Source organism: Eleginops maclovinus, chromosome 9, assembly GCF_036324505.1.
Source record: "Eleginops maclovinus isolate JMC-PN-2008 ecotype Puerto Natales chromosome 9, JC_Emac_rtc_rv5, whole genome shotgun sequence".
Lineage (NCBI taxonomy): Eukaryota > Metazoa > Chordata > Actinopteri > Perciformes > Eleginopidae > Eleginops > Eleginops maclovinus.
The window spans coordinates 6,810,164-6,825,916 of record NC_086357.1 but is presented as its reverse complement, the minus strand read 5'-3'; the positions used below and the strand labels follow the sequence as shown (position 1 = coordinate 6,825,916).

General features: G+C 38.0%; 1 protein-coding gene across 10 annotated transcripts in view; it reads right to left on the bottom strand.

Annotated features, from left to right (window-relative positions):
* Positions 1-15,753, bottom strand: part of ptprfa (protein tyrosine phosphatase receptor type Fa) — a 185,273-nt gene that overhangs the window by 2,121 nt on the left and 167,399 nt on the right. For all 10 annotated transcript variants that reach the window (XM_063891080.1, XM_063891084.1, XM_063891081.1 and 7 more), the window contains 8 exons: positions 14,271-14,390; positions 13,304-13,458; positions 12,065-12,350; positions 7,876-8,054; positions 2,940-3,066; positions 2,017-2,142; positions 1,003-1,157; positions 511-646 (listed from right to left, as the gene is read on the bottom strand). In XM_063891080.1, the coding sequence (XP_063747150.1) occupies positions 511-646; positions 1,003-1,157; positions 2,017-2,142; positions 2,940-3,066; positions 7,876-8,054; positions 12,065-12,350; positions 13,304-13,458; positions 14,271-14,390 (1,284 nt within the window). The remainder of the gene's footprint in view (positions 1-510; positions 647-1,002; positions 1,158-2,016; positions 2,143-2,939; positions 3,067-7,875; positions 8,055-12,064; positions 12,351-13,303; positions 13,459-14,270; positions 14,391-15,753) is intronic.

Sequence of the window (15,753 nt, the reverse complement as noted above, 5' to 3'; positions counted from 1 at the left end):
CGCCTGAAACGGCTTGATTGAATCCTTTGCTGACTTCATCAGTCTGAAACACTCTAAACACGCTTCTATTGGCTATTGCTCCAACACATTTTATGTGATAGGCTAAGGGGCGGGACATCTCTAATCCGACTGGGCTCTCGTTTCAGACAGAGAATAAAAAGATAAAAAAGAAACATTTAACATAATTTTATATATGACAATTTATATATGTAAAACAGGTAGAAGAATAATACATTTGCCAGGAGTTCATTTATTTAATTCATTAAAAAATAAATGTTTTTTTTCGTTTGTTTGTCATGTTGTATTTGTTGTTTGAGTTATTATGTCCATAACTGCATTCTAAACAGGACAAATAGCATTCACATTTTCTTTTTTATTTCACATCCATGCACTCTAAACATTATATTTATATTGAGTGTTAGCAAGTTATGAAAACCTAACCTCGAAATGGATCCAACAATTAATTATACCCAACAACTTTTGTATCAAATAATCAAATACAATATATACCTCTGTCTGCACCATGGCCGGCCTCTGTGTCCGGAGCATCTTGACGGTCTGGAAGAGGTCAACCACTCCTTCGTATCTCATCCTCTCCAGGATGATGCTCAGGGTGATGAACACACCAGTCCGCCCAACACCAGCACTAGTGGAAATGCACATTATCAGACCCTCACTTTCTGAACACCACACATTATGTTTTTGATTGACACCCAACATTTAAAATCGCATGTCAGGAGGGTGAAGATTTTTCTTTATTTGCTTGTTTTCGCTCTGATTTTAATGTTTTTGTCTCCTCTCTGGGCCACAGTACATTTCTGTGTCTGTTCCCTGCATGTATCTAGGCACTTTTCCCCATGTCCTTCATGTGGTAATTCATAACAAAGAACAGAGAAAAGCCTTGTGTGCATTTGTAAAACTAACAGGATAAAAATACAAGTTGATTGACAGTGGCACTACAAACTCCAATACATCTAATTAGATTTCAGACTGAGAGGTTACCTGCAGTGCACAGTAATTGGTCCGTCTTGTCCAAATTGCTCTTTCGTTTTATGGACTTGGCCGATGAAGTCGATAAAGCCCTCCCCTGTTTTTGGCACTCCTTGCTCTGGCCAGTCAGTGAATTGGAACTGCCTGATAGTCCTGGACTGACCGTCCTGAGGAACACACAGGAGAACATGGAGGCAGATTCGGTCAGTAACTCACAGTCTACAGCCTCCTCCTGTTGGAGCCAAGGGAGACCCCTGCTGTGTATAAAACAGCTAATATTTCCATTGATTTTCTGTGTCATTAAAGGTCACCTATTATGAAAAATCCACCTTTTCACGTCTTTTATTCATAAATATGTGTCCCCTCTGTGTAAAGATATATGGAAGTTTCAGGAAAAAAGACTCTCTCTCTTTTTGTACTGATCCATCTCTATAAAAACCTGCCTGAAAATGAGCTGATCAGAATTTGGCCACTTTGTGATGCCACAATGTTTTTTTGGGTTGTGCAACCATTAGCCAATAACCAACCAGGGTAAAAACTGCCCACCTTATCACCTGAATCTCCTCCTAGAGCACCATAGTGTTTATTTTAACCAATCATCTCACAGAGGGGCGTGGCCAGCAGCAGCTCATTAGCATTTGAAGCTATGACACAGAATCAGCACTTTTGAAACAGGGCTGAAACAGAGGGGTTTATCATGCTACAATGCATGATCTGTTTGGTATTTCGAGCCAAACACTTCAGAGACATTTTTTATGTAAATCTGAGGCCTATAATATATTATTGAAAAAGAGTATGATAGGGGACCTTTAAGTTAAGTTGAGAGAAAAGTAGGAAAGGATTTCCTTTCCTACTTTTCTCTCAACTTGGGTGGAAAACTTTACTGGAAAAAGAAATTCTAATAATTTAAAGGACAAGGAATGCAGCATGAATCAACTTCTGTAAAAGCAGTGAGCTGAGCTGAAGCCATGTTCCTGCTGCTGCCTCACACACCATATCACCAAAGATCTGCTGAGGAGAACCTACCCTGGCGTCTGTGACTTTGAACTCTCTCAGAATGTACTGAGGCATGTTGTACTCGGCCATGGGGTCCACAACAAAGTACTGGTAGCGTGCCGAGCGCTCAGCAGGCCAGTACTGATGACACTTTTCCTACAGGATGAAGAGAGGAGATCACATGTGAGGCGTGTTGACTATCACTTCATTTATTCAACAACGATAAAGCATTAAAACATTAATCAAGAAAATAAAGAGATTATTTACGCCAAATTTAACTTGTAGCCAATTAACATACAAATTGTACAATGGATTAGCGTAGCCAACATAAAACCACTAAAATCAATAACAAGGTCTCAATATCAAGGTTAATATTTGTTCTAAATATGTTGGGTTATATAATTAGAATTTCCATACGGTATATGCTATAAACTCTATCATTAATGGGGAAAAAATGTAAATATATTTAACTATAATGTAATTTTTTCAGAAAAAATCAAAGTCACCTGTACCTAAGAAAATATAACTGTTAAGTGATACTACAAATATTATACATATCATTACCATATTAAGACATCATTTTGATTGCACATGAAATTAGATTTTGTATACTAGCAGTGCGTAAAATTTAGTATTCTTCTAAGACAGATAAAACAGATAGATGTATTTTATATCCCCCCGGAAAAAATCCTGGTCAATCGTGATTCAAAATAATTGAACCCAATTCTAATTAGTTATGTTAGTTAAACTAATTACATTTTCTAATTTAATCAAATTTGTATACTTTGTGCTATCTTCTCACCCTAAATCTAATTCTTATCTTTATAGTATCTCTAAAATTAGTATTTTAAACATTTGATATAAATAAAGGCTTTCATTTGAGGAAATGTAATGTAATTTTGTTTCAAACCAAATGACACAAGATAACATTAGGTGTAAAAGTGATGTGTTACCCGTCCCATCTCGCGGAGTTTGGTGAGCATGACGACGATGGTGGAGTTGTGTTCCCACAGCATTCTCCAGAAGTCCTCTGTGGTCTCAGACAGCGGGCCCTGCGTGGCCATGTAGGCTTTCTGCTGCCTGCAACATGCAGACACTTCTGAGTTTACTCCTCTGGGTTCCATCGTTTTCATTTCAACTTCTTCTCTCCTCAACCACAAAACTTTGGTCATTGTGTGGAATAATGGTGTCCATAATAAAAGCTGCCTAGTCAAATACATAGTGGTCAAAATGGGTGAAACCTCATCTGTCAACACTGTTGCCAAGCACCCATCAATACAATGAACGTGACAGAATACATATGGAATCGTAATGCAGCAGTATCCTTATCACAGAATAAATACCTGGTAGCTTTGCTGATGAATACATTACTTAGTGATAAATTAGTTAAATGAACAAATTGGCACCATTTAAACACAACAATATCCAAAATAATAAAGGTATTACCCTTTCTGTTTGCTATTGATATTTTTTAACTATGAATGGGCGACAAGGAAATACAATTTCTATAGATAACATTAAAAAAAAGAAAAGAGGAATGGGTTAGCATGGCCCTGTGGAGTTTCTCGTAAACAGCCAAAAGTTGTGTTGTTGCATCCTCAAGCACTAACAAATATTTTTTCAAAAACAAATGTCATAGCCGATGTGTTGTTTCTGGCACTTCCTGCCTGTCCCGGTGTATTACCACCACCTATTGATCAGTGATATAGTGTGAAACCTTTGGCAGGGCTCTGTGCATATGCAAAATGAAACAGGGGGCTACACCGACAATAAACCTCTCCACAGCATTTCTTCTTACATATTTTACCATGTCAATTACCCATGCACTTAAGTTGTGAATATTTAAAATGTACCACATTATGTAATTGCAGCTGACTCATAATCCTCACACACATGGAATGCCACGACTGTGGAATGAACCTTTCAAGTGTTAATATTTCATTTTACACAACCCCTTTGTCAATCAATTGGCTTCATATGTGTCAAGAATTGATTTCAAATACTACTGCTGGTTTATTAAGTATCGAATGGTTTAGGGCCAAAATACATTTGTGATCTCCTGCTACATCATGAACCATCCAGAATCCTCATGTCTTCTGGGACGGGTCTGCTTTCTGTCCCCAGAGTCACAATTAAACAAGGAGAAGCAGCGTTCAGTTATTATGCTCCAACAATCTGGAACAAACTTCCAGAACCCTGCAAGTCCACTGCAACTCTTACTACTTTTAAATCCATGCTGAAAACTTTTGTTTCTGCCGCTGCTTTTAATTGAACTATTCATATCTTAAACTGCACTGTAACTTTTATTCCTGTATTTTACACCAGTGGTATTCATGTTTTATGCTCATTTCATTGTCTTTGCTTTTTCATGACTGTTTTTAAATGCCATTTTATAATCTGCACCATTGTTTAATGCTCTTAATGTTTTTGTTTTGGATTTGCCTTGTGTTGAAAGGTGCTATATAAATAAACTTGCCTTGCCTTGCATTTAAGTACATTTGATGACTCAGCTGATGTTAATATTTGCACTGATATTAAAATGTTTTTACAGACCTTTTCAATAGCACTGAAAATGACAGATGTTTTCCCAGCTGCTCAGCAGGGCTGTAGTGCTGTTGTAAAAGGACAGGCCCAGTAGGTGGCAGTACTGAAGCATGTAGCAGACGCTGTGGGTAATTCTATCGTGCCTGTTCACTTGAGATCCAGTGAGGCAAACATTATTTGTGTTCTGAAATCTGTGTTCATCAGTCAATCATTGGTGTGTGCCAGTGATGGCTCCCGGTTGTTTCAGGTTGTGAGAGTCTGGGAACCTGGACTATTTTTTAAATCATGAATTTAAAAGCAACAACAAACAAATATGACTTAGGAACCAAAGCTAGCTGTCAGTGAATGATTTTAGGAAGAGTTTATATAAGATCAGATGTGGGAGGTTTAATATGAGTATTGATTTTAGACTTCTGTGCATTCTAGAAAACAAACGATTAAGGAGCACCCGGGAAGTCTGAGTCAGGTCGATTGGGAAAGTATTTCATGCGAAATGCAAACAGTGATCCATTACCAGATTCTTCAGAAATTTTAACTGCCGACCCCCCCCCCCCCCCTTACATACTTATGTCACTGCTCTTTCATATTTTATTGATATGCTGTTCTGCTGGATCTATGAGGCAGAGAGCTTTCTATCAAGTAAACGACATTGAAAAATGAGGAAGCTTCCCTACTGACAAGAGAATACCTTTTATTTTACTGGATTAAGCACAGACCTCCCACTGCTAACCAGTGGGATACGGAATGCAGTTTTGTTTTTCAGATGGACTGATTGAGCTGAATCCTGAAGGGGATAAGAGGCTTCTAGGTAAGATGTAGGCGCCATTTCGGAACTACCTTCCAAATTGCAGAGCAGACTTAGTATGCACTGTGACCTGACATCCTTTCAATGCCTCTGTGGATTTCTAATTCCTTCTCCTGGTTGTTATACTGCTTTTCATCAGTTCTGTGCTCCCTCACCTGTGTAATGTATCAAACCTCTCAGATCTCTGTATATGTTTAGCTACATGTCACATATTTTTTTTACATCTGTGTGTTGTGTCTATTATTTCTGTCATGTGTGACTTTCAATACAATATGGTATGTAAAAAAAGAAACCCAAGATTTTAACCATTTAAACCAAATAATGTTGCTATGTGTACAAGAATTGATAAACAACAACAAAAAGAAAAATTCTAAAAAAAGAGAAAGAAACACACAGAGTACTAGTACTACTACCACAGAGTACATGTACTAATTGAAATAAAAGGTAGTGCATTCTATTGAATTACGCTCTGATGTGGTAATGAGATACTGGTGTAAGCCTGCTGCTTGCGGACAGGCGCTGAGCTGAATGACTACAGCTGCTGAGCCTCATACCTCGAGGTCAGTGGGAATCTCTACTAATCATCATTATCATGTCTATCCCCCTCACCTTAATCCCCCCTAATCCACAGTGTGCACTTTAAAGACTCAGCTCAGAGACTGCTGGATCTCTCTGCATCTCGCTTCACTATTAATTATTGCAACAGGAATAGCTGCCTGTTTCCCCGTCCTCACTTTTGTGGGGGCGCCCAGAGGACTTCATTAGGGGTCGACACACCCACCTTCACTGCAAGTGAAATGGGAGATCTGGATTTATTAGCACATGCTGGTGCAGTGAGAAGTATTTTCAATTACTGTTTACATTTTCCAAGAAATGCTTCTCACAGAGGCCTGTGATTGTCTGTTTATCTGACATACAACAATGCGAGTGCTGACATCTGACATGTTTGGTTCGGTTATTAGAATATCAGAAAGGCTCTCTTTAAGTAGCTGTCAGATGCCTTTTTAATTGATTATTTGCTTTATAACCTAATGGCTTTTTATTTGCTATAACTACATTTGATAGTGTTTTTCTTTTTCTTCTTCTTCCGATCTTCATATGACAATGGTCCACATCAAAAGCAGGAGAAACCTGATCACAAATAGAACACTGTATTTCTGCAGAGGTAAATGTGTGGGGACTGTTCATTGGACAGCCAGGTGCTGTGAAGATGCCAGAGACTGCACACAGAGCAACACTAAATGCTGTGCTGGTTCCATCTGACAAACAGCACTGTGGTTGGAAACGCTATACTTGGCTGATGGATACATGTCGAATAGTTGTTCCAGCACTCAACTATTAGAAAAATAACTATTAAGTTATTTTTCTAATAGTTGTTCCAGCACTCAACTATTAGAAAAATAACTATTAAGTTATTTACCATTTTTTGTTTGTCTCTTTGTGTTAGATATTTGTGAATATGTTAGCTTTGTTCGTAGACCTATTTTTTGCTGCCAAAAGGCTATATCATATGAGCTATCATATGATAAGATAAGATAAGATAAGATAAGATAAGATGTACCTTTATTAATCCCCGTGGGGAAATTCAAAAGTCAAAAGTACAAATACTTTGGCTAGGACTGGGCGGCTTAAGCATATTTTATTCCCAACATGTGAAAATCTTGGGTTGATACCGGCAGGAGAGTAAATAACGTTAGCAGCTATCAGGACAGCACAGTCCTGCTAGGAAACTTAAGAAAGTTACAGCGCTAGCAGCCAGCATCTAACAGCTAGCAGCAAGCAGCAAGCAACTAAGGTTAATGGAATGAGGTTTCCTTGATTCTAGTTTGAAGGGGTTGTTTTCAGAGCAACATCAGTTATATAAAATTATATAACATTAATATAAATAACATATTATAGTGTAACACTTTTAGAAAAAAAATATGAAAACATTAATGGAAATGGATTTTCTTCCTCTGTAAATCGAAAACAAACTTTACTGTAACCAAGACCTAAAAAACATAACGGACTTGATAAAACTCTGTACTACCCATATGGGTAACTCGAAAATGTTGCTTTATATTCCTATTCATTTATTTCCCCATTTAAGTCCGGTTGTAATGTTAACGTAATACTAAATTGGTTTGCAATGCAGTTTTTATTCATTCATTTGTAAAAAACTTTAAAATGATTCCACTTTGCAGAGAGAGATAAATGGATGGCGGTCCTGAGGCCCATGATTGAAAAATGTTTTCGGACATAGACAAGAGCAGCATTGTAGAACTGATGTTTGTTTTTTCTTACATGTCACTTATCTCAAACAGGCTTGATGAAAATCCGGGGAGGAAAAACATGCCTGTCAATAACACAAATTTGTTGAGACAACTGACACAAAAACAAGATGGTGGGCAGTGAAACAGCCTGTATATTACTGCTGTCAGCTGCCAGAGAAAAGCTCCACCTACACATGTATATACCAAGCATATCTTGTTACTTCTCCTCTTTATTGCACTCCTTCCTCTTTTGTTGTGACACACCACAGTGAAATTCGCTGGACCCACCTATATCCGTCGATGAAGCTGGCGTTGATGTAGTCTGAGCCCTCCACCCCTCTGATTGGCTGCAGGCAGACACGGGTGGACTCGAAAGGCATGATGTTCACTAGGCGGTTCTTGAATTTGTTGCACGGCAGGTTGGCACTGATGAATCTTGAGGTATGTGCTTTAGAGTTGGCCAGTTTCTGCAGACACAGAGAGGAGGACCATTTTTCTTTGATGCTCTTGAGCAAAGAAGTGACTGCACTGCAGCTACACAACTACAGCATAATCTCAAACGTCCAGTTTAAAGAGCTTATAAAACCAGACGTGGTGTAATGTGGTGCAAGGTTGTTTGACAGCATTGGCGGCTTTTATCATTACAGAAACATGATGCTAGCAGCTAAAAGCTAACGTTAATGGAATGAGGTTCCCTTGAGTTACATTTTGATTAGTTCCAACTGTTCAAATGTATTTTAAAGTTGTCTTTTGCAAGGAAACTTAGTAGCTTGAAGGAGATGTTTTAGCAGCATTATCTAATAGGTTCTATTACCTGTTCAAATGTAACTATATACTACAAAATACAAAGACATCATTAGAAATGGACATTCTTCTTCTGTAACCACGTGTTCAGCAAGATGTTGGGGATTTTCTACCAGTCTGTTGTTGCCAGTGCACTGTTCTTTGCAATGCGGCAGATGACACCAGCAGACTTAACAAACTGATCAAGAACAGCTGGCTTGGTCATTAAAATTAAACTGAACATTTTGAAGCTGTGGTTGAGAGGAGGACTCTGAACAAACTGTTATCAATCATGGATAACCCCAGCCCCCCTCTCTGGACAGACAGAGGAGCTCCTTCTCTAACAGACTGCTCCAGCTCCGCTATCACAAGGACAGATACACGAAAACATTCCTGTTTTATTTGTCAGATAACTTATAGAATTTTTATTTTCACGGTCATCTGTACATTTTCCACTCTCTAATGCCGGTTCATTTCTATTTCTATTTTGAGATGTTTCGATTTTAGAATAGTTTATTTCTACTCTTTTACATTTTAATTATCTGCATCTTATCTTATTTATCTTAATGTGCAAAACAAATGTAATACCAAAAAAAAACAATGGACTTGTAAGAACTTAACACATTGTTACATCAAAATGATGTACTTTAAGCTGGTGCGCTTTATTTTATTTATTCTGTGATGTTAAAACTATGGGCTAGGGCTATGAGCGTTAACCCTCATGATTCATCTTGAAACTTAAATGCAAAATAAAAGACTAAAGCAGATAAATCCCAAAGGCAAGTTTAATCCAAAGTGGCTCCAAAAGGCATATTGCCAAACCATGCTCTAGTCAGTTTTTAAGTTGCACAGGACTTTGAGATCGTGCACAGGGTGACCACTGTAGGAACATATAGTGCTCACAGTATGATAGCAGCCTGAACCGATGCATATTACAATAAAAACACTTTTGAAAGCAACATCTTATTTTTCTTCCAGGCTAGTTTTTTCTAACAGGCCCTAATGAGATTCCTCTGCACCACAAGTGTCAATTTGAGAAGTGCTTGCATAAGAAATTTGCAGTGAGTTCAGGGATCAAAACCTTATTATGCTCTGTCCGGATTTACAGTCATCTTGCTTGCTTGAACAGGCAGCATAATTTGGGTTGTGGAGTGCCCCCCCCATCTATGCGGCTGGTTAAATCACTGTGGTGTCGCTCAGTGTGAATAGAGCAGAGGAAGGTGCAGTGCTGCAGCTCACACAGTGTAACCACCAGTTATCTTTAGGCTGTCAGACATCCAGTTTGTCCCGGCCCTCTCTATCACTCTCTCCCTCCTCTTCAGGCTGTCATATGAAGCTCAGGAGTTAAGCTCAACACTCCCCTCTGAGGGGTTTCATCTCTGTTACACAGGCTGAGGATCAAAAATCCTTCCTTGTCCCTAGCCCTGACTTCATCATGCAGTTAAAGGTGCCCTCCCGTCATTTAGTAATGCACTTCCCTTGATAGTCTAGTTGCCAGCTCCTACAGTCCTATTGTGAACCCAGAAATGTTGAGTAACCCAAAGTTTAATGTTAGAAATGTATAGTGCGCGTCCCCAGCACATCTTGACTTGCTTACAGCCCTGCATAAACTACTGACCATTTTTCTCTGTGTTGAAATTCAACAAACACTGGAATGGCTGCCATACATGTAGAGATAAAGATTTAAGAAAAATTTGCAGTGGTCTCTTAATTTTTCCCGGAGCTGTATGTTGGGCAATTTGCAATAATCAGCATTAATTACCATGTGGAAAATAATTTTAACTTTGGAGTGATTTTGGGGGTTATTGAGGCTGCTGAATCCATTTCTGACATTTTCAGAATAAAAAATGGCCCTTAACCTGCAAGTGGCCCTATTTGTACTCTCTTGGTGAGCTAATTTTGATTAATTTTGGGTCGATTTAGAAGTTTTAGGGGACTCTGGAGTCATTGGATTGGACACATTGCTTTTTTACTTGAACATAAATTGTCCACAGTAGAGTTGATCATTTTCATCTTGTGCTCTCTATATCCAATGGTCGCAACACTACTCATGGTAGTCAAAATCAGCCAACCAAAGAATGTCAAAAAAAATCACTGATAGAGTTTTGAGCCCACTAGTTATAGATATTGCAACACCCTCCATAACCTAAGTAGACTGGTGCCAGACTCCTAACAAGTAAGCTCAAATGTGATAACAAAACTGATTGTACTTTTTCATTTCAATGTTTTCACAACATATGGATTTTATCGCTTAATACCAATTGCATTAGAAAGTCATGTCAATCATTACAAAGTGAGCAACGAGTTATTTGACAGGAGTGCCTTTCATTTAATTATATTTAAATGTAAGTTTGATGTGATAGTCATTCTGTTTCTTGTTTTTTTTAGAACCCATTTACGTATATGACTGGAGTGCTTCTTAAATGCATGGTAAAGCTGTAAAAACTACCTTGTCTAAAAAATAATAAAAAAGGTACCAGCCTTAAACACAAACACACTTCCTATTATTTTACTAAATACAGGAACAATACTAATAAAGCAGCTGTTGGCACCTAACAATGTTTCCTTTTGTTTTTGGAATAACATGATAACTTGGTGCAGCCTTGAAAGGTTTATGGCACACTCCCTCTTTTAGACTTTGATTAAAAACATGGAACATTGGTGAAATAGAGCCAGCAGCTATGGTTTTCCATCCAGTCTTGATGGGTTTTCACACTTTATGGCTTTTGAAGTTTGTGTAGTAACTTGACATTAACCTGCTGAAGGTCCAATTTACAGCCAGTCTTGAAACGCTCATGAAACAATCTTTAATTCATTGTTCAGTGATTTTGTTATGAGATACTGTCAATCAGTTGTGTGACTAGAGTGCTACTTAAATGGACAATAAAGCTATACAAACTCATCACTAACAAACCAATCAATCAAAAAAGCTTTTTCCAATAATCAACGTGGCCTTGCAGGCTTTACGGCACACTCCAATCTTTAAACCTTAATAAAAAAATGACAATTTGGTGAAATATAGCCCGAACCTAATTTAAAACATTTCTAATCCAGGTCAAAAGTTTCTTTACAAGTTTGACATTAACCTGCCGAAGGTAAACATTTTCAGCGGCTCTTTCCTGATACAAAATTGTATTTGTTCCCATTTCATTTCTGGTTATATTTTTGGAGACAGCATTTGATTGTAATGCTAATTTAATGGACTATAAACCTGTACAAACCCTAACCCGAACCCGAACCTTACCCCTAACAATACAATCAGAAAGGTACCAAGTATTTCATTGGCTGTTGGTGCCGTGCTAGGTAGCAACCTGTTGCAGCAGCTGAAGCTCCCTGTGTTTTATTGATATATTGTGTTTTTTACTACTTTTATTCTTTATTTAGCTTTTTTCTTTCACGTATTGATTTAGGTGTTGAACAGCTATGTTCACATTGTGTTTCAAACGTGTTTTTAAAAAAAAATGTATACAGTTTACTGATTATTTATGTTCATAGTCCAACTGTGTATATATATATTTATAATATTGGTTTATTTCTATTTCTTCTTTATGTTCATACTTTAGAATTGTTTATTTCTTATTTTATTTTCTACTTGTGCAATGACTTGTATTGCATTATGCTGCTGCAACACACACATTTCCCAGTCTGGGATTTATAAAGTAATTCCTATCTTATCTTATCTTATCTTACAAACCTTAAACTCCAGCTCCATGGCGGTGACGGACTCTCCAGCAGAGATCTGGGTGAGCTTTTGGATGTGGGCGTACAGGTTTCTGGCAGGGACTTCTGTGTTGCCACATGTTGCAGCTTCCAGCAGGGCTTCGTGGATGAATATGTACTGATCCTCCGTCTGCACCATGTAGTTCCTCTGAGATCGCAAACACGTCACATGACCGTAAATGTCCACCGACTTCTCGTGTTTCATCCTCTCCAGCATGGCTTCAATCACAATGAAGCAGCCTGTACGGCCAACACCGGCACTGACAGAACACAAAATGGTTTATTATTTAGAAACCCTGGATCCAAATGTGTTTTTTTAAATAGAGGTTGAACCACAAGGGAGCTGAAACATGGTTTTCAAGGAGACAGCTTCATAATATTTAATGGATCATATAAATGTGGATAATAACTCATTTTCAGAAATCACTCCTAAAATCTATTCATGATAGTTTGATAAAGACATCATTTATGAAGTTAGCATTATAGGATTAATCACAGCTGTGTACGTGCTACAGATTCTATGTGTAAGTGTTGAACGTTATTAAAAATGCATCGAGCGGTCCCTTGACAAAGGAAATGGGATTTTTCCATTGGATTTTGGTATATTGCAGAAGATAAGCTCTGTAGACAACACATTTATGATACTCAACACGTTTCCTTCAGCAGGATAATTTCTGCATAATATTAACACTACTATGTGATTTATGAAGTGAAAATGCAATCGGCAGCAAAATGTTAATGAATTTAAACTAAACTAAATGAATTGTTATGAAACATAGAAGCGGACAGATTTTATGTTGAAGAAAAAATCAGAAAAACATGTAACCTTGTGTTAACCACAGAACTTATTGCAGGCTTTTAAACACTTTCAAAAATCCATAGACTTCGAGACAAGGGAACTGGAAGTGGTAAAAAGTCCCGGTTTAGGACTCATACCTGCACCACTCCATAACTCAATGTTGCTGCTTTGTAAGATATTGTGTGATTCTTTTAAATGCTAATTACTAAACAAAAATTAGGATTGTCAAGAAAATTATAAAGTAATAATATAATCACTACGTAATGTGGGCGAGCTTGTTGGTTTGTCTATTTCAGAAAGTTAATCAATTTATTTGACATCTTCAAAAAAGGGATTTCAGAGTATATTGGAGGAATTGACTGACTTTGTTTGAAGCATACTGAGGCCTTAGTGTTTATGTAAGAGGTAGCTAACCTGCAGTGGACCACCATGGGTCCAGCGTCTGGAGGATTGCAGGCCTTGACTCTGCGTAGGAAGGAGAGGGTTGGGGTGGGATACTCAGGCACTCCATGGTCAGGCCAGGCCATGAACTGGAACTGTCGAACCTCTCTCTTCTCACTCGAGCCATTCTGTCGGAGCACACATTAAGAAATGTTTCATCATTTATTTAAGCCAGGGTTATCCTTTTCAAGGCTTCCTCTTCATTATGCCGTCATTTTTTACAGTCTGATTGGCAGCTTGTGACGTTTTATGGAGCTGGAGTTATGAGACAATGTAAAGACACAATTAAGCAATTGTTCTATAAGAAACCAGATTAGTAGCTAATAAAATTAAACAATTTCCTCCCATGCAGATATCTGTTTATACAGATTCATAGAAACGTTGGTTTGACAGTGAAAATGCCATCATTTCATCATACTGCCATTGAGTACAACAAAGACATATTGCTTTAGCTAATTGATAAATCATTAAAGCGATTTAAGTGAGAATTTGATTTCATAAAATGCTGTCAACAATGAATTCTGAGCAAAACTCACCAGCTGCTCAGAATAAAGCACATTTCAAGGAGTCATTGATGCATGATCACATCCTGCACTCAGTACAGTATAGCACTATTTATGGTTAAACATTTATCATCAAATCTACAGTTAAGTAGATGTATTCATAACTCCCTGTAAGAGATGGCATGATCCTCTTCAAGTCCTCTTCCTGGACCTTTATGTCCTTTTAAGACATGGGATACTTAACATTGCTGGGTTCATATTTCTGTCAAGTAGTGGCTTTGAAAATGTTATCGGCTGGTGTGATGTGACACAACTATTAACAACTATTATTATCATAGTTTATAATGTTTTTTATACCAAAGCCTTCAGATGTTGTGACCCGTTTTGCTGCCATACACAGGCATAATAATATACACAGTATCAAATAGGGTTCTCACCTTATAGAGGGTGAAAGTGCGCACACTGTACGTAGCCAGCTCCACAGTGTCCAGCATGGTCACCTGGATCATTCCATATGTCTCTGTGCCACGACTGGGCCAATACTGGTCACATTTGACCTGCAGAGACACACAGTGTTGTTTTTAAAGTTACAGGGACAGAAAGAGCACAAATAATTCCAGTATAGCAGATGGAAAAAAGGTACACAAGAGAGCATCGAAGGCTAATGTAGGCTTCAGATTTGTTTATGTGTTACGTTGCGTAATGGCATAACCATCACAGAAGACTCTGACTTAAAAAGTTAACAACTTTATATGACAACCCGGTCCAAAAATGTAATTATTATGATGAGGTGCCATGATTATGGGTCTGTGTTGATAATTTCCCGTTTTATTTTTAAATGTATTATCCTACATGTGTCTTGTCTGGTTTTAGTTCCTGTGTTTTCCATCATGTGCCTGTCTGAGTTTGTTCACCTGCTGCCGCTGAGTTTAAAATCCCCTCTCCTGCAGTGTCTTGTCTCTGTGATTAGTCTTGTGTGTATTTAGGTCTGTCTTCTCTTATGTTCTGGGTGTGATCGTCATCTTTGTTTCCTGTTTGTTCCTGTCTGTTCCTTATTTTTCTTTGTTTAGTGGTTTTTGCGTTACCTGGTCTGGTCCCCCTTTTTTATACCGGCTTTTTAATAAAAGCTCGCTTTTGTTTGAACTTTAATCCCAGTTTCCAGTGTTTTACTGCATTTGGGCCCGAGCTGCTAGCACATCACAGACAATAACACGAGTAAAACAATCAAACCTGATGCAGCAGAACTGATTCTTATTCCTTGTCAGAACCTGGCACTTACATTTGCCACAAGGCAACTCAACTGCTGACAGTTTGATCTGAGATTTGGATGGTATGCTAAGAGCAGTTAAAGTAGCCTGGAGCCTGCAGCAGAGTTGAGAAGCTGGGTACAGAGGTCTACAAAACTAATTTTATTCCAAACGCCACACCTCTAGAATTTTATTTTTAAAATGTGTATTCTTTAGCCAACGACATCACTTTTAATTATCAGACTTCACACAGCTTTCTCTGGAGAGACACTTCTCTTGTGTCACTGAATTCTTAAAATGATGATACTTACCTTTTTATACTTGGAATGCGTAATAAATACTTCCTTTGTATCTTTAATTATTGTAATTTCTCTTTATCAGTAAAAATGTAAATTTCCCCACTGTGGGACTAATAAAGGAATTCTGATACTTGCAGTTGTTTTTCAAAAACACCTGAAAACAGACTCTAATATGTAAAGTGTGTGCTGTTTCCCTTTAGGTAAGAAGTCAAGCTGAGCTGTTAAGTGGAGTGTGTTTGCTGCCGGGAGTGTAAATTGCGCTTTTCTTTGAAAACAGTCTGCTGCTGCTTCACAGATAAAATGAGTTTAAATTAGCACTAATAGCATTCACTGAGCTCTTTTGGCTTTCCTAAAGTGTAAGTAAAAGCAATATC